Source organism: Ictidomys tridecemlineatus, chromosome 6 (assembly GCF_052094955.1).
Source record: "Ictidomys tridecemlineatus isolate mIctTri1 chromosome 6, mIctTri1.hap1, whole genome shotgun sequence".
NCBI lineage: Eukaryota > Metazoa > Chordata > Mammalia > Rodentia > Sciuridae > Ictidomys > Ictidomys tridecemlineatus.
Genome location: NC_135482.1, coordinates 166480135 through 166506077, shown reverse-complemented (window position 1 = coordinate 166506077; position 25943 = coordinate 166480135). Strand labels below are relative to the sequence as shown.

At 39.8% G+C, this 25943-nt stretch overlaps 1 protein-coding gene across 1 annotated transcript in view; it reads right to left on the bottom strand.

Annotated features, from left to right (window-relative positions):
- Positions 1-18371, bottom strand: part of Lhfpl6 (LHFPL tetraspan subfamily member 6) — a 228580-nt gene extending 210209 nt beyond the window's left edge. Inside the window, exons 1-2 of the mRNA XM_005330227.5 lie at positions 17963-18371; positions 15922-16485 (exon numbers count right to left, since the gene is read on the bottom strand). Of these exons, the coding sequence (XP_005330284.1) occupies positions 15922-16306 (385 nt within the window). The 5' untranslated portion in view covers positions 16307-16485; positions 17963-18371. The remainder of the gene's footprint in view (positions 1-15921; positions 16486-17962) is intronic.
- Positions 18372-25943: the final 7572 nt, after the last annotated feature.

Genomic DNA, 25943 nt, shown 5'->3' with positions numbered 1-25943 from the left:
TTTTTAAATGGTCACCCAGATCTTATGACAGCATCTTTCACTTATATATAGTTGTATATTACATTAAGCAACCATCTCAAAGTATATTCAAGAAACATTTTTCTCATTCTAATGGATTGAGCCTCTGGTCTCAAAATAATTCAGAATTACACCCTTCTGGTCCATCTTTAATTTCAGTTTCGAAATTTTTTTTTATCTTTCCCTTACAGTGTACTTGTTACAGTTTTTAAAGAATTACATACAACCATCAAAGGAATTTTATTTGTATTTTGCTCAGTTTCCCTGAGTATCAAGAATGAAAGCTTCTAAACCTTTGAAATGAGCTCTAACCTTAGAGAACACATACCTGCAACTATCACTGGCAAGCTTTATTTTTTGAAGATAGAATAACAATCTAACTACATAACTGAAGTTTGTTGTTGGTAGAATTACAATAACATCTTTCTGAGAGAAAGAGTCTAGGAACCAAAGCAATAAATGTATATACTTCTGGGTTATGCCCTGTATTAGAGTTGCTCCTTTTGTTTCACCAATCAGAGTTTCAAACACAAAGCTGTAACACAGTACTGAGATTATATGAGAAAATGTGTAAATAAATGTTCTGTGTATTGTACAATGCTACATTAAAAGTACCTGACACTAATTTGACTTAGAATTCTGAAAAATGAATTTTACTTTTTAATTGGTCTCCATTGTTAGCAAAAAAAATAAAATAGAAATTTTATGAACAAATATTTATAACAGGTTATATATACATGTGAGTATATTGGAGGTGGGGATGTTAAAGGAAGGATGAAGGGTTTCAGGGTGGGGGTATAACTCAGTGGTAGAGCGCTTGCCTAGCATGTGCAAGATCCTGGGTTCTATCCCATCACACACACACACACACACACACACACACACACACACACACACACGAAGGGAAAAAAAGTAAAGAAAGAGCCTTACAAATGTGACAGGTGGTATTTAAAAGTACCACCATGAGCAAACAAACTCACAATATAGTGGCAAATAAAAAACAATGAAAAACATTTGTGAGACATTAGACTATCTATATAGATAACTGTATGATATTTCAAGTTATGGTCTCTGGAGTCCAATACACCTAGCAACCAAGTGTATTATCTGATCCTGAATACAAAAATCTGCTGCTGATAACTCTATCATTAGTTCACATGCCAGTTGAGAATATGTCAAGGGGAGCAACAGTAAACTAAAAATAGATGAAAATACAATTAAAGTTCTGTATTTCCTTTCTTTTCCTTTTCTTTCCTTTCCTATTCGGTGCTACAGACAAAATTATTTCTTTACAGCTATTTATTAGTCTGCTTCTGTTCGTTACTTTGTCCCCAGAATCTAGAATGTTGCCCAGCACGGGGCAGGATTCAGTAAATGTCTATGTAATAACTCTGTTAGAAACAATCCCATTTATTAGGAATCTACTTTATGAGGGTAATATTAGGTGACTTACATATACTTCAAATTCACAAACATTCAATGAGTTCATACCTCTACTCGTACTAAATGAAGGCACTAAAGTGAGAGTCAGTAACTTGTCCAGAGCCATGAAACTGATGAGTGTCTCCCACTGAGAGTCCACAACCTGAGGTTCACCAGCTTTGCAAAACAAAGCATGGCCATAGAATCATATGAACCCATCAACAGAAAGCAGTACTTTAAGAATTATGAAGACAAGAAAAAGTACTAACATTTAACTTTACATACCGTCCCAAGGAAAATAAATATTGTTAAAAAATCTGATTGCATGTAAAATTCTGAAGCATCTCACCTAGAGAAAAACATGTTGTTATTCTCATCTTAAGCTGTAAGTAATGCTACAGAAGCAATCTGCCAAACATTACAAGTTTAACGAGCCAAGTAAGAAAAGTATGGAGAGACACACTGCATCTCCCTGGTGCGGTATCATCTGCTATCTTAAAATCCCATGAGGCTCAGGTTTCCAGGTCTACCCTAACTAGACTGCACGACTCTTGTGGTAAAACCACTCCCCACAAAGGACAATTGTCTGAAATTACACTGAAATCAAATGTATATCGAAAGATGCCACACAGGGAAGACGCACGCACTGCTGTGTAATTTAATGAAACCTACTGAGCACCAAGGGCACAGGCTGCCAAATTGAATTTTAAATGGTTCCTACCAGGAGGCTATAATCAGGAGAGCCACGGTGGGGGGAAGAGATAAATGAACTGACTTTCTTCCACCAGGTGATCAAAATAGAATGCCATCTTTATGCATGAGATGAAAAAAAAAAGTTAAAATATTCACCCTTCACACTTCTGCTTTTTTTTTTTCCTACTAGTTCATGGTCATTTCTAGACTCTGTCTTTCCCAAGGCAACTTTGTGTTAATGAACCTCACGCAAAATGATCTTTTTTCCCACCTTGATTTTTAATGCATTTGATGCTAGATAAATATAAAATCTTTCCTTATACAGTACAAACTTCTCCATAATCCAGCAGACCCAGCCCAACACGAGGCTGAAGATTGACGATTCAGTCACAGTTGGAGCTTGCCTTTCCAGAACAGTCAAGAAAGTGTCAAGAAGCAAAAGTCGTGTCTTGTTAAGAGCAAATAAAGTGACAGCCTCACATGTGAAGATTTTTTAAATGCTCTTTGTATAAATCTATATATTTAGCTCTGATCTTTCTCATGAACTGCGTGCCCAACAGTCCCAACTGTCCACCTGATTTTCCACCAAAGTTTTAGTTAGTTTTTTGTCACCGTCATCAAAATACTCAACAAGAACATTAGAGGAGGGAAAGTTTATTTGGGGCTCATGGTTTCAGAGGTCTTAGTCCACAGACAGCCAACTCCACTGCTCAGGGCCCAAAGTGGGGCAGCATGTCACGGGGAAGGGTCCAGTGGAAGCTGCTCAGCATATGATGGTGACAGGAAGCAGAGAGGGAGGGAAGCAAAAATGTGTCATCCAAGACATGCCCCAGTGACCCATCTCCTCCAGCCACTCCCCACCTGCCCAGTTACAATCCAGGTATAGTCCATTCAAAAGGTCATAAATCTCTTAATCCAATCATTTCACCTCTGACTATTCCTGCATTAATGGGGGCTTTGGGAAGACTTCTCACATCCAAACCATAACAAAATCCCACGGAACTTGAACTACAAACTGCCTGGAACTGAATGGATCACGTTCCAGGGTCTCACAAATCAGGACTCACCTCCCTATTCCCATAAAGGACTGCCCCGTTCTAGGAAGCAGGTGGATTTGAAAACAGGGAGCAAGCACTGATGCTTAATCCCACCAATGACAATGAACTGCCAAGCCACATCTGTTGTATTTTGATCCCATCTTTCATATCTCTGTGTCTCTAACATTTTATGGAATCCAAGCCCTCACTCTGTAGATCACTAGGAAGAGGAGCCAGGTCCAACCAAGAGAACTGCAGACTTTTTTCTTACTGAAGCACTTGAGGGCAAGGCAAACAGGGAAACCAAGGCAGAGGCAATGCTATGAAGCAGGATGCAGGGAGAAGATTGAAATTCAATGACCATGTGGCTACGGTGGCTAGCTAGTCCCTGGCCAATGAGGAACATTCCAAAATTCCTAATGTATCTTTGCCTAGCTTTTTTGTTTGTTTGTTTCTTGGTTTTTTCCCATGGTGAAACTGAAGACCCAAGAGGAAGGACTCAGGATCTGTAGCTGGAGTTGGGCTAAGGATTTGCATGAGCTGACCTTGTTCCATAGCCTACCCACTATGTGTGCCACACAGGATCTTGGAGGCATCTCTCTGAATCCACCTGCATCACATCATCTGTCCAACTCTTTATACAAAATGTTGAGCCTCTTGATAGCAGACATTGTCATATTCAAGTCCATATTCAACATGGGCCTAACACTGCCATTCAGCAAAGTAGGGGATCTGATCAACAGTTGCAAAATCAAACTTAATCAAAGGTACATACTTAGTAGCTTTTCAAAGAGTCTATGTTATATCAAGTTTCAAGCAGATGGCAAATTATTATTGCCTACTCTCTCACAAGCACTCCACTAGGTTCTAGAAATAGGGCATTAAAATAGACCACGCCTGCCTGTGTCCTCAGGGATTACAACCCATCACAGAAGAAAGACATTATATACCTAATTGCAAAACTTAAATAAGTAATTTCAAGCATATAAAGCCCTGTGAAGAAAGAGAACAGGGTACAAAACAGCTGTATCCCCTAACTAAATACCCTAGACACTGAATTACCTAACTTACACAAAGTATAGACAGAAAAATGTCATTATAACTTTTTTCAAAATATAATAATAGTTCTGCCTCAAAGTAAAAGAATCCAGGTGATTTCCAACCAACCACCTCTCAACTTAAGTCTCTCACAATTTACCTTAAATAAATGAGCTTCTTACGTGGGCAGGGATAGGAATATATCCCACCTTCCTGCACAAACCTCTTCATCTTTTCATGGGTTTCTATCTCTGAGATCAACACCTGAGCCCAGCATTCACAGAAGCTTTTGGCACCTCATTTCCAAATCATAACAAAGTCCCACCATAGATTGCACTTGAACCACAGATTGCCTAGAACTGAAGAGATCATCTTGCCTCACAAATCAGGCCTCACCTCCCCATTCATTTGCCAGGGTCCAGAGCCTCACTGTGTGGATCACTATGAGTAGCCAGGTCCACCACTAAGCCATGTGTCCCCTCTCCAGTCTCATCTATTCCATCCTCCCTTGTGCATTCTGGTCTACACTGCTAAAAAGGCAACCTTCCCCCTCATACCTGAGGACCTAGTCCCTGCCATTGCCCAAGTGAGAGACACTCTTCCTTCCTGTACCTCTGGGCATCAGGTCTCAACTGAAACCTGACTTCTTCAGGAATCTCAGCCTTTGGCACCCCATCTATATCACCTCTAATGATGCACCTTTTCTTCCTAATATTTATTATCATTTTATAGTTATTTTTGAGAGTATTCAATTAACGTTGGTCTCCCTCACTAGACTTAAATCCTAATTAGACCCAGAACCCTAGATTTTTAATCAGCATTCTGTATCCAGTGCCTAGAACAAACCTAACTAAAAAATATTTATTGAATAAGTAAATAAAGAAAAGTCCCAAGATACAGTAAATTTTTCTTTGTTTTCACACCTACTATGTACCAGGGTAACTTCCTTTAAGATTAAAATGACTATTCTTGCTCAAAGGACCATTAGGAGAATTAACACTTTCTGAGAAGTGACTATAGAATCTACAAAGGAATTGCTTTAATACATAGGAATCACAATATTCTCTTTAGACGGGTTAACATAATCACAAATGAGAAAAATAAAACAATAACAAAAAGTGATGCCCCACCATATACTAAATTGCAGAAAATGGGTCCATTGAAGTCCCCTTCTAGACATAAAGAGAACAGGGAAAAATCTTATTCTTCTATCCAAGACAATTGTGCACATTTAGCAGGGGAGTAGAAATAATATGGGGAAGTTGGACTGTTATGGGAACCAAGCATTGCCAGGACTGAGTAAGCTACACTGACCTGGAACCTGGCTCTGTGTCCCCCTTCCCAATCACACTAATGTTAAAATGCTATGGTCCTATGTGGACCCAGTGCTTGCTCTGTGTGCCTAGTTTCACCCAGCATTACCCACTATGATCTGCCATTCACACAGAAGGTATATTAGTGGAGTACTGAGAGGACAATATGGGTCATCTCACCACAACTTTGGGGCATGTGTTTTTTGGGGGTTTTGAGGTGTTTTGTTTGGTTTAATTTGGCTTGATGTTGTTGTTGCTGTTGTTTGTTTGGGGAGGGGTTTGGTACCTAAGTTCGAACTCAGGGGCACTTGACCATGGAGCCACAACACCAGCCCTATTTTGTATTTTATATAGAGACAGGATCTCACTGAGTTGTTTAGCATCTTACTGTTGCTGAGGCTGGCTGTGAACTGGCGATCTTCCTGCCTCAGCCTCCTGAGCATGGGATTCCAGGCATGCGCCATCGCACTGGGCAACGCATGTGTTTTAATACAATTACCAGAGCTTAGAGGAACAGCTGCACAGACAACTAAAAACAAGCCATGCCCACACAGTTTCACCAAGGAGACTCAAATGAGGATTCCATTTAATCACAGAATCAAAATATTTTAGAGCTTAAAGGCACATTACTTCTTTTTTTTTTTCTTCAAAGACTCAATGTGACAAATATATGGGAACTACAAATTACACTGGGATGACAGAAGAACACACTGTGCTTTGTGACCTTTGATGCAATTGGCTTTTACATGACATGAATGTTAACTCATAGAGACAAATCAAGAGGTAACTAGTTTCTTTATTTTCTTTGCTTTAATACAGAGCTATAACACGACTAACATCAGCTATGACAGTCATCTATTGGGTTTCCAAACTATATGACTCATTTATAATATGTAAGTGACTGCAGTTTTCAATTATGAACATGTTAATAAATGACCATCCTGTGGTCGATCTGTGGCCATTCCCTGACCTCACATCAGATCTTCTCATAATCCCTTGGCTTTGAGGACTTGGTGTTCTTCTTCCCCAAGCTCCAGGGAGCCTCCAGCAGATGAGCCCCAACTCAGCTACCATCTCTGCACTGGAGCCTTCACAGAGAGAATGGCGCTTCTCCTCTGAACATATGCAGCATTCATTCATATTTCACTGGGCTCTAGGCATTCCTAGACTAAACTTTAATGATTTTTGTCTACACACACACACACACACACACACACACACACACAGAGTTCAAGGAAGACATAATCCTCTATTTGGCTGAGATATGAATTTGAAATTTGTGTTGTATTTCAGCCAGGGTCTGCCCAGGAAAGCAGAAACCATCCAAGGTATTTCAACATAGAGAATTTCACATAAGAAATTCACATAAGAAAGACAGCACTACTAGTAACTAGAGGAACTAGCCCTCCAATTAAGGTAGGATCATGTCGGTGATTTCTGATGGAACTTGGGATAATGAGTAGGGTTTCTAGGAGGAGAGACACCTCCTGCCTACCATATAGCCTAAGGAAGAGCCAAAGTGGGAGTAATAACTTGCCCTCTCCCTGCCTCTCACCTCCAAAGTGCCCTCCTCAGGCTAAATTTGTTCAGATGCTGATGTCATGGGGAATGTAGTCCTTGGGGCTACACAACCAAGTAGGGGAAAAACAGAATGGAAAAGAAAAGGGACACACCAAATAAGATTGCTGAGTGAATCATCTGATCTCCATCTGCAATGAAACATGGAAGTGTGTGTGATGCATTAGGAGTCCTTCAGACTGTAAGTATACTTCACATGTTGGTTTCCTCCGTAAGACTATAAGCTTTGCAATAGTATAAACCATATCCCAAGTTTTATCTCAACAACATCCCTATTTTTATTACATTATTTGACAATATGTGCCTGTTTGTTTATGGTGCTGGGGACTGAACCCAGAGCCTTGTGCATGCAAGGCAGGCACTCTAACAACTGAGCTATATTCACAGCCTTATAATAGGCTCTTAATAAGCAAATGCTCATAAGCCCATTCCAATCTTCTGGAATCACAACATATTTAACTGAACATTTCCCAGTGTTTATTCTGCCAACCATTAACTCAGAGATAGCAAGCAATGCATATTACAGGTAAATGGAACCTTGACATTCCCAAGTAAGTTTGTGAAACACAATGTTAAAATTAAGATGATGTATTTGTTGCAAAATTGTTCTGAACTTTTAAAATGTGCTTGGAGATGGAACTGTGGCATTATGCAGCATCATTTAAACATATATAGAACACTTTTTTTCAAAGAACAAACATTATTCAGGGACATTAGTTAAAGGGACACTGTTTTAAGTGTCATCACATTAACAGCATTATTTTACTTCACATTTGAAATATTCCTGTGAGGTATAGAAGAATAAGGTTGCACCGTGTAGATACAAGTGTCACTGAAAAGTAATTAAGACTAAATAATGCATAAAATATTAATTTAATATATCAGTGTGTCATTTACTAGTCTCATCACTATAGATCTAGAAGAAAAATATGCTATGGTTCCCTAGTGCCCTACTGAAAGAGATAAGACAAGAAAAACCAGAGAACCATAAAGTAAAATTTCATTTTTTAATTCAACAACATTTTTACACATGCTTTGATATATTAAGATACCAGATGTTGTCTGTTTATTAGAAATTTGAGACATATGGGGGACAAATATTTACTAGAGAGATAAACAGGTCCGTTGTGGAGCCTACAATTTTAGCTTCATGAATTCTGAGAGCAAATTACTAGCTGGAATGACCTCCATCATATAAACAAAAGAAAGGATACCAAATTCCCCAATAATAAGTCAGCAACATCAATGGCTAGACCTGGGCAATGCTGTGTCCAACCACACTATCCTCTAAAAATAACTATTCAAAACCCCCAAACCCTCAAGAAATCCTTGGGCTCCTTTATTATGATCTAGCTAGAACTTTAAAAGTTCTGTTTGTTTCTATGACATTACCCTTGATTTTTTAAAGAGCGATACAAAGTCTTTGGCTTGGTCATGGAAGAGATGTGTCCTCTGGAATTAATATTATCTGTATCTTAACAAAGGATTGTTACCAAGCTTTTTAAAATACAGTATGTTTGTTTGTTTGGGTTTTCTCCCTTAATGACCACTCTATCACACATTACATTCTTCTCATTAAACCGTAATATTCTTTTTGAAAAGTGGCAAAAATTCATTATATCACATTGCTGTGAGTTTTCTATTGTACCAGAAGGAAAAACTGAGGGAACAACAACAACAAAACACCACTTATGTTAAGAGTCTTATTATCTTCACATCCACAACAGTCAAAAATTCTATATTCTAAATATAACATAAGGAAGGATTAATTAACACTTTAATGTGATGGTGACAGTATTCATAGATATTCACCAACTAAAGGGATAAATTTGGGTGTCACTCTTTGGACTTCAGTGTTCTCATCTGTAAAAAGAATGAATAACCTGCTTCACTGAGGTGAAATGGAAACTAACTCACAGTTCTCTTCAGGATGCTAGGCTCAAATAAGTTAGGGAAACAATACTATATTTCAACCCATTCTGCCCAGGAGATTGGCAATTTGCATAACATACCAAAGACTCTGTGTCAAGTTCTTTTCTAAAGAAAGCTCTTAACTTCCCCTAGCCAAGAATTTCTCAAATCTCCTTGTCCCTACATCATTTTGCTTTTTCCTATCAATACATATTGGTATACCCAAGATTAATGTCCCTCGGAACACACTTGAGGATGACACTTTAAAAAGAGCAACAAGATCAGTTTTAATGACATCAGGAATAAAAGGCTTGAACTGATGCTTTTATTCTTCTTTATTTCAACCAACACCCACAGTAAAACACCCTTGCCAAGCTGGAGAGTTCAAATACTGTCGGTGTACAATGACAACTTTGTGTGGAGTGCAAATGTTATGCATCTTGTGACAGTATATAGAATAGTGTAAAGATCTCTTGAGTGCTTTTTGAATCCTTTCTATGGTAATGGTTATGGATTTGCATTTGACAGTTGATTTCCTTGGCAACTAACAACATTTTTTTTTAAAGACAACTAATCAATATACAGTCTATGTGTTAGCAAGGCTAATTATCCATACTACCCCTGGTCTCAGTAGTCTCTATCTCTGTCTATGGCTGGGTTAGCTGGTGGTAACAAAGGAAAATAAGTGAAAAAAAAAAATCAAACGACTCTCTTTGGAAGACTGTACCCTGCAAAAATAAATGGAGAGAGGCCGAGGTTGTGGCTCAGTGGTAGAGTGCTTGTCTAGCACATGTGAGGCACTGGGTTTGATCCTCAGCACCACATAAAAAATAAATAAATAAACAAAGGTATTGTGTTCATCTATGATTAAAAAAAAATTTAAAAAATAAGTGGAGATTTGGACCATGTTAAAAAAAAAGAAGAAGAAAATTTAAAGAATTCTAGTGGGGAGGAGGGTTTCAGGGTTGTTAATATGACAGGTCCAAGAGCAATGTTATCATTATTACTACTTAAGAGATTCAATGGTAGAAAATAAAAATCCATTAACTTAAAATAGAAAAAAAAAAAACCTGAGTACATTTGGAAGAAAAGAAATGAAGGATCTGAGAACACTCTAATTGAATGTGAACCAACAACATGACATCGTCTCAGGGTGAAGGATGTAAAAACATAGCACCTGGGATGGTGGTGGGAGCCTGTCATCTACAGCTTGAGTCACAAATCAAAATACAGTCTTTCTCGAAGCATGGAAAATATTTGGTTCTTCTGCTTCACAAGTGTATATGGATGGGTGAAAATCACTTAAAGTCAGCAAGATACTCTAAAGGAGAAACCAATCGAAGTATTGAGGCATCTGTTCCTACAGCCATTCTGATGTTCTCCAGCTCAAATCCCATCACCATGAAAATAATTATTACGGATGTAACAAGTCTGATGATTCACTGAAAGCTTATTGGTTTTGTAAGTCTATACCATAATACTAATATAACATGAGGTTTAAAGGGGATGACATGGATTTGTTTCTCAAAATGTGGTCTTTCAACCATCTGGCTCTAGAGCACCAGTGGAATTTACTCCAAGTGCTCCACCTGGGCCTCACTCACCCAGACCTGCCCAACACACTCTGTGGGGCAGGACCTTGTATTCTCCATGGGGAACAAAGCTTACTAGTGATTTTTTCCAGGCCCACTAGAAAACTAAAGGAACATTGTAGGGAACCAGAATATAGCCCAACACACTCTGTGGGGCAGGACCTTGTATTCTCCACGGAAAATAAAGCTTTCTAGTGATTTTTTTCTAGGCCCACTAGAAAACTAAAGGAATATTGTAGGGAACCAGGATATGGAGAATTAGAAGATTCGTAGGAAGACATCAAAAACTTCCTAGGTTAAAACTTAGAAAACAAGTTCCTCTAGAAAAAAAAATAAGTAAAAAAAATAATAAAACTGCTATCAATGATTATCTGAAAATGTCATTTTAAAACATTATTACACAGGCTGGGAATGTCACTCAGTGGCAGAGTGCTCGTCTAGAATACACAAGGCCTTGGTTTTGATTTCCCAGCACTAGGGAAAACAAAGTATTAGGTATGAAAATATAAAGTTTGGCATTCTAGATTTTATAAACTATCAATTGGCCACCATCCCTGCCTCTATCAAATCCAGACTTGGAGTAGATGAACTCTGTTGGTTTGCTGCTGGTGTTTGTCCACAGTGTAGCTTCCTTCCACTCTTTCCTGGTGGCAAAGCCTGCCTCCCAGGGCTACACTGTTTATGCTCCATCTCAAGCTTCTTTCTGTGCATGATCAGTGTGCACAGTTGTGATAAAAGATGTGGTCTATGGTTCTAGAAAGTCCTACCACTGAGCAAGAGAAAATCATCTTCTTCCCTACAGATGCTTAGGACCAGGAAACATGTTCACTAGCCAGAGCTGAATTAAGTGCCATCCTGCCTAGCAGCAGAACTCAGAATAGCTGATTCCTAAGCCTCACTCCTGGTTTGATCATCCTGCTTTTCCTAAATGGACATGGCTACATCGAGTTGGCCAGGGGCCATCAAGGCCCATCCCTATGGTCTGTTGTATGGATTTCTTATTTTTCAATTGGTAATTCCTTACTGAAAAACCACTGCATGCAAACTACAGAGAATGTTATAGGGTCTTATTTTTAGTTTCCATCGATAAAATCTTTCTGGTATAAGAGAATGGTAGATAAAAGGAAATAAGGAAATTCAATATGTAATTTATCATACACACACACACACACACACACACACACACACACACACACTTTGGCTTAGAACTTAAAGATCACTCACCTGGACCTCATATCATAGCTTAGAGCAAACTGACTAAAAAAACAAATAGTAATCTATATGACCTAACCTAGAGAAGAGCAAAAAAAAAGCTTTGCCTCCTCCTCAACATCCTAAAAATCCCAGAATATCTTAAAACTAGAGCAACTGCTTTCAGTTAAGGCACCAACACTAGAAAGCCAGGATGCCCATTAATATGCCCACACTTATTATTTACCTTATTATTCAGCTGACACTTGACAGAGAGCCTGGATATAAAGGAAAGCATAACCTGCATATCAGATGACAGATCAGGCTTAAAGTACAGCAAAGGAAGGAGAGTTTGGAGCAATCTCCCCAAAGAATGAAAGACAGGCCCAGGTGGGGTCCTCCAGTGAGGGCACCCTGGAAAGGCATGGTGTTTCAGCACACAGAGAAAGAGACACTCTGTCTTCATTAGTGTCACGAACAGCACTCAACTATCAATTAGTTGAGGAGAGGATCTCCCCTGGCTTCTTAGAACAGAGGAGTGTCTAAACTGGAAAGGGACTATGCTGCTGGCCAGCGTCCCACCCCCTTATACATATAGGTGACACACATCCAAACTAAACAGTGGAAATTTGGGGCTTTCTTTGATTTTTCCCTCATTACAGCACCAGCAGTCTCTTAAGATGAAATCTACAAATTCAGATACTGACATTCACAAGCACAAGTTCACAGAAATTATAGATTTACTATATCTTCACAATATCCCTGCTGTCTCTTTTAGAGGTAAATAAAACATTTTACTACTGCATCAAAGAGTTTGCCATCCATTTTCTAAAGTTCTGTTGGAGTCCTTAACGAGCACAACAGTATTTGAAGGCGCATACTTTTATGTTGAACAAAAATGACTTTAACACCTCTATGTTCTCAGAGGAACCTTGCCTATCACATACATGTTGACACTTTCATCATACATTATATTTTCCAAAGTCTTTCTATATGCCTTTTTTTTAAAAAAAAATCAATTGAAAGTAGAATTCAACTCTTACTAATTTTTTAAAAAATTTTAATGTAAACGTGTCTTATAGTATGAGACGGAGATGGCAGAAATTAAGTTTGTGTCCAAGTGACCACAGGAAATTGTACTCATCTTTGATTCCTTCAGTTTTCCTAGGACAGGTAGCAAACATTCATAAACAACCAGCCCATTTCATGTTGCTCTATCAGTTGACAAGTGAAATTTTTACCTCTAGCCATCCATAGCAAGAAGATTCAAAATTAAGGTTGACATTTTGTCCTTTAACTTGTTCCAAAGTACTGCAGGGGTTTTACTGCCTGATGTTACACCATATGTGCAGACTCCAGATACAGCAGGCGGGGTTAAGCAGGATGCCTCTGTATTTTGCCATTCTCCTGCTTCCTGTTGTTTTTGGAGCAACCATCACTTGAGCTAAACATAACCCTTCTGGGCGAATCATTTTTAGTAAGAGAATCTGCCTCACAGCAGAGTTCCCTGTATGTTGATTACATTTCTAAAACATGCAGTCTATGAGATTCACAGAACTGACTGGTTTGGAATTTTGCAGAGATCTTTATAAAACTCACTCATTTTATATAAAAAAAAAAAGGAACAAAACAAATTACTTACCACATAAGATTTAATGAATAGAAACTCAGACAATTACGAAATGAACAATTACAGAAATTCTTTTTGGAGTGTTTTGTTGTGTCATCTGGTCTCTTATTACCTGAGAGTGATTAATAACAGATTTTCAAAACCTGTTATATATTTCAAGCTATTTTTTTTTTTTTAAATTCGAAAGCTACCATTATCTTTGGTAATTGGTATATTTACTCACTGGTACTCTCAAGAAGTTAGAGTCAGAAAAACCCTCCAGGAAGTGAAGCCAAGGGAGGGGACATGGGAGTAGGAATTGGGAGTAGGAATGAATTGGACATTATGACCCTATGTACGTATATGATTACGTAACAACCAAATGAATGAGAAGTTAGACTCCACTTATGTATGATGTGTTCAAATGCATTCTACTGTCATGTATAACTAATTAGAACAAAAAAAAAGAAAAGAAAAGAAAACCCCTCTTAGGTTTTAATCCAGAATTACCATTTGCTGATATAAGAAATACAAATATATACACTTGAGAAATGAAATATTATAACTGCTAATAACAGATCATAACTTTAGCTTATGGTGAGTAACTCTTACCAAATCAGGGTGCACCAAAAGCATAGACAAAGAAAAAACCTGGTTTCTTTTAAGATACATATAACTTTCCCAATTGCCTGTCCCTTGGGTATTCTGTAAAGTAGAACATTTAGCTCTATATAATTCAAAAAAAAATCTATACATAGCTCAGAGAGGGAAGCATAAATCTCATGGGTGTCAGATTTACTTCCTGTTGCCTTCCTTCATTATATGTTTAAAGATAATCAATAAAAACTGATTTCTCTTTGTAAGCATTTTCCTATTCTGCCAGAAATAATAGCAGTCTCTGCCCTAAAATGAAGAAAAAATGGAAAGTAATATTTACCATAAGAGGAGAAAATGAAACTGCCTAAGCATTTTTCCAGAGCCAAGTGAAACAAACAGCAAACCCAGTTTATTCTTAAAGAAAAATTTTTAAAATGCTTCTGGCATTAGTTCTATTCTAAAAACCTGTGCTATGAACAAGTTTTGAACACTGAGTTTTTATTTCAATGATAACCTCTATATGTTTCCTAATAGTTTTATTATATTTCTGTACAGACACACTTCACAGGCAAGATTTTTATTAGTGTTGAATACTGAAGCAGTAAGAACTGAATTTTTAGGTCCCCCAACTTTCCTCTAGGCAGACTAAGATGCAAAACCACAGGAACAACAACAACAAAAAGTTAATTCAGAAGAAGGAAATGAAGAACTGCAAACATGTCTAATTCTCATTCCAAAGCACAAAGATTTTTGCCACTTGCATTTTAAACACCCTTGAAATGTTACTTGAACATTTTCTACTAAATAATCTGAAACAATCCATTTGGGATTCCCAAGTATGTACTGGCTATCTCAGAACTATGCATTATTAATGCTTCTTTTTCTTCCATATTCTTCCTAAAAGAATACAGGAGAACACCAAATGGGAGCATAACAGACTTCTACTTTGTCATGAGGTTACAAATACATTTTATAAGTTTTCCAGGTTTCCCATTTCCCTTCAGTCTGCACTATCTATGGAGGTTGTCATATTTCACCAGGGTGGATTGTAAATCAGACAAGTTCAGCCAGTCAGGTTGAAGAATGGAGGTGAAAACCACAGTGGAAAATATATAAAGTGCAATTAGAACCATATGACCAGAGATACTGAAGCAATACTTTCTGGAGGAAAGCCAAGTGAAAATCAAACCTTTTCGGTGTGAGTGAAACTATCCAGTCCATTTGGGACAAGCACACCTCATTTGTTAAATACAGTATTCTTTGTTTTTCCAAACATAGCAAAAGCACCCAGAAATATTTAAGTCCTAACATGGTAATTAGGCCTATGGCTATCTTGGTAGTATAATTACGTTTATAGTTGTTAATATAAAACTGTTCTCTAGTTTAAAATAGTCACATTTATTTAGAAATACGGTTTATGTCTGGGCAAGGGTCGATTTGAGACCCATCAAGGAGTCTTGGAGGCTTTTGAGGACAATGTTGAATCAAAAACCCTTTGTGCTTTTCTAGGAAAGCTTTACTTCTAAAAACCTGAAGTTCCCAGTATGACAAAGATAATCCCATTGCCTATTGTTGAACATAAAAGAGCAAGAAGCTGTAAAATCCATACTCCCCAACTACAACCCAATGTAGATGATACTGTCTCCCACGAGATATGGTAGTTAGTAGGCCCATGGTGTGTGTGTGTGTGTGTGTGTGTGTGTGTATATATATGTCTAGGCATGTACAGAAATTAAGAGCCCTTGAAGTTGTGAAGCAATTCCAGTAAAAATCTTTGATTTTGACAATCTATCATCAAAGCCATTCCATATCTACTTCTCCTGTGAATTCCAATCTAATATCTCAATAGACAAATGACACATATAATTTTCAACATGGCTTTGGGATTCTGGTAAACAATTCGAGTTTAGCAGGTCACTTACCCCCCAGAAACTGAATTCCTCCAGCCACTCTTCCCACAGTCCTGGAGATGAGCTCCGACACACAGCAACCCATGAGAGCGGTGAGGGCCACCAGGAGGAGCAGGCCACAGCCCAGGCCCGTCACTATGGTACAGATCCTCCATTCTGCGCTGGGAATGCCCTGGAAGGAGGCATAGCGCCCACATTCCTCCACCATCACCATCATCTGCCGACTCTCATCATGCACAGGATACGAGCACCTCCGGAAAGTACCGAAGGACACAGGCTTGCCCAGCTGTGATCCCCAGAGCCAGTAAGGCATAAAGAAGCCCACACAGGAGGTGGCAGCACAAAGAAAAGAGAGCAGAGCCCAGATCACCCCAGTACAAGTCAGGCTGGATGCCATCTTTCACCAAATAGGGCAATGAGGGCCTGAAGTCAATGTTCTGGAACTGTAGGAATGAGTCAAGGTGTGAAACCACCAGAAAACACAGGAAATCCACAGGAGAGTGTCTATGAACAAAACAGATCTTCCAATCTCACTGGGCATCAACTTCCCATCCTCTGTAGTAAGGATGATGGTCCCTGGAAAACAGCAATAGGAAATATAAAAAGTTAAATACTTTCAGAGAATTGATAACGCCTATCCAGTTGGCCTACAGTTGAAGGAATATCCAAACTTGACTCAACACTTCAAAAGTGGGAAGAACTAATTCCCTCTATAAATTGCTCTGTAACTCCAGCTTTGTCAAACTACCTGAAAGCGTTTTCACATCTTTATCTCATATAAATGCTCCCAAATGAACTCTGACAGCTATTTACTTAAAGAAATGCATTCTATTTACCACAGCAGTGAATTCATTTCATATAATCACATTAAAAGTAATGTAGCATTTTTACTGGCACTAAACATAATTCAGGGTATTAAAATAAAATGAACTACACTGTGGTTTGTTTATTTGGCTTGCAAGTTCATGCTCACAGTTTATAGCAACTTTTCCATGTCCCTTTAAGGGTGTATTATTTCTGCATGAACCCAATCAAAATAATTAGGATAATATTTTTACAATTGCAGAATACCATAAATTTAACCAGCTTTATGACTATCTAAGCACAGACATTGAACACAATTATTATCGGACACTTCCAGTACTCAATCAGTAGCATTTGAGAATTCCTTCAGTCCTAATAACTATCTTCTAGTATAAAAGAAAACCTGCGTGTGTCTTATTTTCACATCTGCTATTCTGATTCATTGGTTCCAATAATTTCACGGGAACCACTCCTATGGCAGAACACTTGTCTAATATGAAAGGTAATCCACACTTTTCAGCACTCACCATTAAACCTCAGTCATTCAAATGGTTCCACGTGCATTTTCTTCCACTCCTGACATTCAAAACGAGTTTCTCAACCATTCCCACACTTTTCGTAAAGAAATGAATCCAGAAGCACAGAGCCCACCACCTTCCTAACTCTAGTTTTGGAGGTCCATAACAAATTCCTAGCCCCCACATGTCTCTTCCCCACACAATGCCCCATCTCCAATGCTGTATATCATTCAAAGGGAACTCAGGGTTCTTTTATTCATTCATTCATTTAATTTTGTAAATCTTGCCGACTAAGATCAGCGGCTGAAGTTCTTTCTGAGCCCAGCCCAGAGGTTGGTTCCGAAGACCAGCAGGGAGTGGCGTGGGGCGCGAGGGCCCTCTTCTCCATATGGGATGAGAAGCTCTGGTCCAGACAAGCCCAGATTCAACCCCCTGCAATTGCCTCACCACCACCCCACCCATGAAGACACACAAGGATCCCTCAATTCCAAAAGAGGGAAAGAGGCATTTTCCAGCCGGCTCTGGGAGAAAATAGGAGATAAGGATGGGAAGGCAGCACCCCCCGGAGGCCAATGCCAACAGCAGACGCGGCGTCAGGCAGAGCCGGCAGAACAGCCGAGCTCGCGAAGTCTGGAGCCCGGGACCAGCCCAACTCCAGCGTCCGGGTCAGAGGGGGCCCGAGGGAAAGAAGCTGAACCCACGCTCGTGGGGCAGCCGAGTGCTCTACTTACATGGCTGAAGCACAGCGGCCACCTTCTCTCCCGGGTCCCGGGCTCAACACACAACTTGCCGTCCTTCCCGGACCGGAACATCCAAGGCACAGAAGAACGTCCTTCTCTTTTTTTGCCGCTGTCCTTAACAGCCTCAGAGACCCGGGGCCGACTTGGGAGAGCTGAGGCCGGCAGGAGCTGAGGGTCTCAGGAAAGACCGGCAGCGGAACGCAGTGGAGACCCCACTCCGGAGTCTCCGGGGCGGCTCGGGCGGAGCGCTGCGGCCGCGCGCGGGGCGCCGGGGATCGCACGCAGATGAACAGCTCTCCGTTTGGCAGGCGAGGCACGCACCGCCTCCTCCCCTCGGCTGCCGGGCCCTCCTCTTTCTCCTGTCCCCTCCCCTCGCGCCCCGCGGGACCCAGCGCAGACAGATCGAGGACGCGGCGCGGCCGCCGGCGACGTTCCTGGCGCGCACGGCGGGGAGGGGGCGCGCCCCGCTGCCCACGCGGGTGCAAGCCCACCCCTGGGGAGCAGCCTTCCCGGCTCTGCCAGCCCCGAATCCCTCTTCCCCGCCCCCTCTCTTCGCGTCTTCTTCAAAGGGCAGAGTGGGAGAGGCTGACGGACTGAGAAGTAGGGGAGAAAGTTCCTGGGCTTCTCGGGTGCTCCCAAGTGGCCACGAAAACGGGACGCGGTCCTTGTTTGGCTTTCGGAGTATTTAGGTTTAAGTTCCAATTTTCCTACCGTCTTTAGGAGACATGGATGAGCCGGAGGGCCTTAAAGAGCGGGTAAAGTGAGCTTTCTGAGCTTTGGGAAGGTTCTTGAGCAGTGGTCACTTTGGAAGGCGGTGAACAAGGCGGGTGTGGACGTGGGAGTGAGAAGATGGCTCAAAGCATAAGACTCAAGGATTCCGTGGGGTCAGTCGCCTTTCCAGACAATCCAGGGAGGAGTCAGGAGGCGACTTCTAACGGGTCTTTCCCAAGAAATACCGCCTTTGGGAACGGTTTTCAAGGAATTCCTCTTCTCCCTCTGGCTCATCCTCCTCATCCTCTGCTGCTTCCCCCTCCCCTTTCTACCCCCTCCCTCCTTCCTGCCTTCACTGTTCTCTGTCCCTTCCTTCCTGTTGGCGCCTCTTTCCCTTCTCCATCCTTCTAATAAATCTTGCAATAATCTTGCAATGTATACTCCTTTTCTGGAAAACATCTATTTTCGATTTCCCCTCTGGACTTGATTTTTTTTTTTTTTAACTCGTCATTAGCACTAACCCTTTGGAAGTCTAGAGCTAAAATCGGTGGATGACTGGGAATCTCTTCGGAAGACAGTATTTTAAGAAGCAGAAGCCTGCCATCTGGGAGTAGCAGTTTTTGAAGTACATACTTTCCCAGATGAAGGTTTTTTTGATGGATGTCTTCAAAGTAGTTGAAAGTAATAAACGGGCAGATATATATTCTATAATACATTTTCAAATTGCACCATTTAATTAGCATGATGGTGTACATTTTCCCCCACAACTACCACTGGAGATGTGTGTTCTATTGTTATTAGTTTGAAAGGTTTTAAGTGATTGGTTCCAACCTCTTCGAGGTCATAGACCTTTATAAGAATGTGATGAAACTAATGAGTCTCTCAGGAAAAAAAAAAGTGCACATATATAATAAAGTTCTCAAGAGGGAGAAGGGGAATATGTTCTCCCACTCAGGAGACTTTCAGCAAGGTCTGAAGATATTTTTGGTTATGGCCTATGACTGGAGAGGTGCTTCTGGCATCTAGGCGATAAAGGCCAGGGAACTCGCTAACTACAGCGCACAGGTCAGTCCCCTGAATGATTGGGCCCAAAGTGTCAATAAATGCCAAGGTTGAGAAAGTCTGTTTAAATGAATTGTTAGGTGGTTTTATGCCACGAAGCACCCATAAATCTTAGGTTCAGAATCCGAGGGTTTTTTTTTTTTTTAATTCCTCTTCTAGAAATCACCAGTTACTGAGCTCAGTGGGCAGCATAATGGTTGGTCTGACTCCCAGTTAGGTACCACACCCTTAGTTATTACACAGAGGCTTCATATCTATATAATATGAAGGTAAAAGATATGATCATATAAAGACAAAATAATAATAGTGTGATTCAGATTCACCCCTACACAACCTGCTGGGAAAATGGACCTAGGACATTTCCCCAAGTTAGGAGTAGCTTTAAATACCTGCAATGGATGGCTGAGGAGACACTAATGGTATTCATGGTTACCACAGATTGGGTCCTTGCTGTGTTTTAGTCTGCACACTAGACTATCTAGTCCTCCAAAAGGAAAAGAAAAAAACCTCTAAAGATACGATTCAATTTTTATTTTACAGAGATAAAATCATGTACCCAAAGACTTAATCACTAAAAAGTGGACTTTTAAAGAATCTCATTATTTGCATTTTATTACACAGAGTAAATGCTCTCAGAGAGATTCTGCCTGAGATGAAAAACTAAGAAAGAGGCCAAATGTTTAAAATTATATTGAGAAGCAATATCAATTATTTGTAATATCAAGCATTATGTGCTATATACTGAGACTCAAATTTCTAACTTAAATGAGTAAATTGAGACAAATGGTGACCTTTCTAAGTTGTCTCATTTGTAAAAAGAACTTGAAATAAATGAATTCTAATGTTACTTTAGCTATGACTTTCAGCATGATGATTGTAGAGGTTCTCTTACATTTGAGAAGGACTTGAGGGATCCTCTAATCTTGTTCAAGTACATAATTTTACAGATGAGGAAACGGGCTTAGAATACTGCCAGTAGTTTATCCAAAGCAGAGCCTAGAATCCTTACATCTTGATTTCTCTTTTCATTCTACCATGTAATTATCTTCCCAAACTATAAAATCTTCTGAATTTCTCCTTGGGTTCTTACATGCATGTTTTATAGCAAAATACATTATAATATCTCTAAAACCTTTGCATTAAATTTACACTTTCACAGGATCTTTAAATGACTTCATTGCCAGAAGTTCCCACATGGTGGATGCTGCTTATACCTCTTATTCCAATTTTGGATTTCCAGAATGTTTGGCTAGTAGTCCCGTTGAGTCATGGGATCATGAATATAAAAGTATGTGGAAAACTCTAAGGCATTTATGACAATACTCTTTGTTGACCACTACTCAATATTAATTCCCAATCCCCTAACTCTTCCTCACCAGACACTCTTCTAGACTTCCTTAAAGCTGTTAGTGGTCATTTGACCCCATTCTAGCCAATAAGTCTGCTAAGGAGACCTCTGAGAAATATTGCACTCTCTGATAAAACAAGGAGGCACAAGATAACCGTTCTGTCACTATCTTGGCTGTCATTGTGCACATTCTTGAAGGATGAGATATTTGGAGCTGTGGTAGCCATCTTACAATCATGGGGACAGAGGGCATGATCCCAGCACCCTCATCTTGGGGAGCTCCTGTTCAGCTGCTTTTGAATTTTTTAAAAAGCAAATTATTGTTATTATGAGTTATACATATTGTTATAACATATTCATTATAGATTGTTAATAAGGTTTAAGTCACTGTGAGTTGAATTTCCTTTGAGTATCTGAAAGTATTCTTAATTGATTAACCGCAGTACAGATAAGATATATATTCAGTGACAGGAAATATACATTGTCAACATTGTATTTCAGTGATTAGCAGAAGTAAGTAGATACTCAATAATTAAAGATGAACTGAGGAATTCAATGACTAAATCAGTAACCTTGTGATTATTATCCCTATTCTAGTGCAATCTGCAGAATGGTTATTGGCTTTTAAACAACTGATGTGTGCTATATGAGGGGTATGATAGTGAAAAATGGGAAATATGGAATCAATCACTCCTGACCATTGGGGAGAAGTCAGTAAGGGATTTCTTTAGTTCACATTGGAGGCAAACACTATAGTTTGGCTGATAAAACGTCATTTCCTACTCTCTTCTTCTTCGTGTGTGTGTGTGTGTGTGTGTGTGTGTGTGTGTGTGTGTGTGTGTATATATATATATATATATAATCTTTATTTTTTTTTCAGTAACAGAGGTTGAACCCAAGGCTGCTCTACCACCGAGCTACATCCCCAGCCCTTTTGAATTTTTATTTCAAGACAGGTTCTTGCTAAGTTGCCCAAGCTGGCTTTGAAATTGCAATCCTCCTGCTTCAGCCTCTGGAGTCACTGAAATTACAGGCATACACCATTCCATATCTTTCTCTCCTATAGCAGCTCTAAAGCTAAGATCTGCATTTCCCAGGCTCAGCTGAAGTATGAGCAGCCATATAATAGTTTTGACCGATGAGGGGTGCTGGTACCATCACACCCACTTCCTCTCTCTTCTAGCCCAGAAAATGGCCATGATAACATTCTGTAGCACAGCGTCCATCTTTCAACATGAAGTGGCAAACATGAAGACAAAAGCCAACACACTAAGAACGATGGAATCAAATGGCAAAAAATCAGGATCCTCAAGACCTTTGTTAGGCTACTGTTTCAACTGAGAACTTCCCGGGGTCAACCAATAACCCTTTCCTTTTTAGGTCACTGTTATTACCTGTGTGACTCTTCCCACTGACTATTCTTTTGCAATCAAGAAACCAGCACCAGAAGGGTAACTGATGTGAAACAGCAATCTGTATACGGGGTAAAGTTGGGAGTTCATAACCCACTTGAATCAAACTGTGAAAGATGATGTATTAAGAACTGTGTAATGTTTTGAACGACCAACAATAAAAAAAAAAAAAAAAAAAAAGAAACCAGCACCAGACAAGTGGATTAGACACAGAGTACACATGAGAGAGGACAGAACAGTGCCCAGGGAGACCCATTCTCAGGCAAATGGTGACTATGGCAGGCATTCATTGTCTGCGCATGGGTTAGAGATTACAGATCCTCTTTAAAGTGTGGCCAGAGAAACAGGATCAGCAATGAAAATAGTCTGTAAAATGTCTCTTCTTCAAGTCTTAATTTTCAGCAATCCCAAGAGGAAGAAGTCCTCAGTGGTATAAAATGGCCTGATGCAAAGAGGTTTCACTTAAATACAGACCAGCAAGAGAGAGAAGCAGGAAGGTGAGAGAACTAATAGACTAGTACGAAAGAGAACTATCAGGCACCAAAACAGATACTCTAATAGGGCTAGGGAAGAGAGATTTCCTTTGACTGCAGTTTTTTGTTGGTTGGTTGATGCAATACTGAGGATTGAGCCCAGGGACTCTCTATCTCTGAACTACATCTGCAGCCCTTTTAATTTTTTGCTACAGGGTCTGGCTAAGTTGCCCAGGCTAGCCTCCAACTTGGAATGCTTCAATCTCAGCCTTTCAAGTAGCTAGGATTATAGGTGTGTACCGACACACCTGATCTCCTCCATTCTCTAGCACTGAAAAACTAAATCAATTGTTCTCCAACTGATATGATGAGATACGTTGCACTGGCTGAAAAAACACAGTTATAGGTTTTAGTACAAAGGAAGCATACAAAAATAAATACGGTGAGATCATGATAAATTCCTCCCTTTTACCATTTTCTTCCTTCTTTCATTACTAACCCATTCTTTCCCATCACAAGTCTCTTCTTAAGATGAATTTAAGTGGGTATCACTGTGGTATCTTTTTGCATCACGTTAATCTTATACATAGCGAAAAGAATCTCAGGGGACATGTGACCCTTCAGGTTTCCTGGTCCTGGTTCAGTCTACCAGTGAGAAAGTGTATTGCTTTTAGCATGCTTATTTTCCTATTTGTATACACATATTTACTAGCTATTCCAACAACCTATTAAGCTGAGGTGGCCAATTTCTTTTGCTAAGAACTTTCTTTTCTTTCAGGTGTTTGATGGACTCCAAACATGCCTCCTGTAGAAGTTATTTTGTATAGTTATGCACAATTTCTGAACCTAGTTATTTGTATAACTATGTCTCCCATGAATTCTCATGGAAATAAGGCATGTACTGTCTGTGATCTGGTCCCAAGGGTATGCTCACATTATTCATTTAAAGTTAGCAAATTACTTTGGAAATATAAAATGTTATATAATTTCTATATATCATTCTTTTATAAATTAAAGTGGCATGCAGATTTGAAATCAGTAGCTTACCAAAAGAAAAATGTGAAGTATTAAATTATGTTGTGTATAGAAAATGCTTCACATTAAGTCATCAAAATGGAAAATGACCGTAATACATATTTTTTTGCGACGACTGAGTGTGCCTTTTAAAGCAATACATAATTATGTCCAATACTGAATCACTATCATGTTTGTGCTACTTTTGAATCGTTTTACTTGTTTTCTAACACCAAAAAATCATCTCAGACACCTTCAGTGTTATGACTATGTTTTCTGTTTTTATTTTCCTGTAATATGTAGAAAAATGAGTAGTATCAATATGACTTAAGAAGAGAAAAATTTTTAAGTCTATAATATTTGCCACTGATCAGTTATAATTTCTGATAAAATTTGCAAAGATTTGTTTCCTACAATATCTTAAAATCCAAAATTTTCCCATCACCACAATAAGGCACAATAAGGTATGGCCAAATATGCTAATCAAAAAAATCTAAAAGAAGAAAGCCAAAATGGAAAAACTTAACTAGATAATATAATTCTTAAGAGCAGTTAGAGAGCCAAAATTCTCCTAAACTTTTTCCTTTATAGTCATGATGAAATATAATAAAGGGAAAATACCTCTTCCCAGCCCTCTGATTTTCCCCAGGAGTATATTTCCCGCAGAGCACCCAGCCTCTGCCCACTCTTGGAACACTTGGGTCAATTGCAGAAAGGGCACAGTCCCTTCCCTGACTCCTCTCTGTGGGTAACTAGGAGGCGGCCCCAGCCACACTACTGAGACAGCAGCAAGCTGACAAGTGTGCTGAGCTCAGGGTTCCATTTCCAAGCCCATTTGCCTTTCACCTGCATGCCCCCTTGGCCATCTTCAATAAGAAAAATGATATTTGGTTTCTGCCACTCTTATTTCCCTTTCCCTCTCAATATTTTTCAGATTGCAAATGGGGAAGAAGACTGCTATTTATTTTTTGGCCCCCTTCAGAGACCCTGATGGGAACTATCACAAAGTGAAAATTGGCATATTCATTTCAATTTTAGTTACTATTACTATTTTGTGACCAGTACGCCGACATCATCAGGGATGTACTAATGGGTCAGGGAGGGACTCAGGGAACTCATGGCAGTGGTTAGCCTTGGCTTGCCAGGCCAGAGATTGTATCTTAAGTGGTATGTTTTGTTGACCTGCCAACTATAGTGAAAGTGAATGAAAGGAGAACGGTATTTGTCTGGTTAAATCTTTGAAAGATCAATGTCTCGGTATGGTAAGAACTAAGGAGCTTGGACAAGGAGGTGACAGACTGATTCAAACAGGAAGAAAAAAACCATGAAAACAGAATTAAGAGCGGTAGGTGACTGGAGCAGCCAGAGGACACCAGAGTGTGGGAGAAAGGTGGAAGAAAGCGGGAGTCCAGATACTAACCAACAGATGGAAGGAGGAGACTGAGGGAGAGACCCCAAATTTCCTGGGCTAATTTGACATCTTTGGGACTCACAGGTCCCAAAACGGACACTTTGGATCAATTTTCTCTTTAACATTTCTGTAATAGCTCTGACCTCTAACCAGCAAGCCTCCTGAATGTCTGCATATTCCTTGGAGAAACCCTGGCCTCTTCTCAGGGAACTGTGGGGCCTCACGTCTGCGTCCCTGGAGTTCTCTCCTGCCAAATGCAAAGTGGAAGAGACTTCTTGTTTATCTCAAAGGAAGAGACGCCATGGGTGGCGGATTTTCTGAAGCCTTAGAGAATGACCAAGGAGGTGGCTTGCACATTTTAGCACTTCATAACAATCCACCCAAAACTGGAACACTGGGCCTTCTAATCCCTGAGTCCCCTGCCCTGGGCAGTTTCTCATGGGCTGCTCTTTCCTTAGGGATTTCTGCCTGCTGCTACTTTACACAACCCTGCTTTTCTTCAACTCCTCCCACATAAATAACTTCCTCTGAGTCTCTAGAC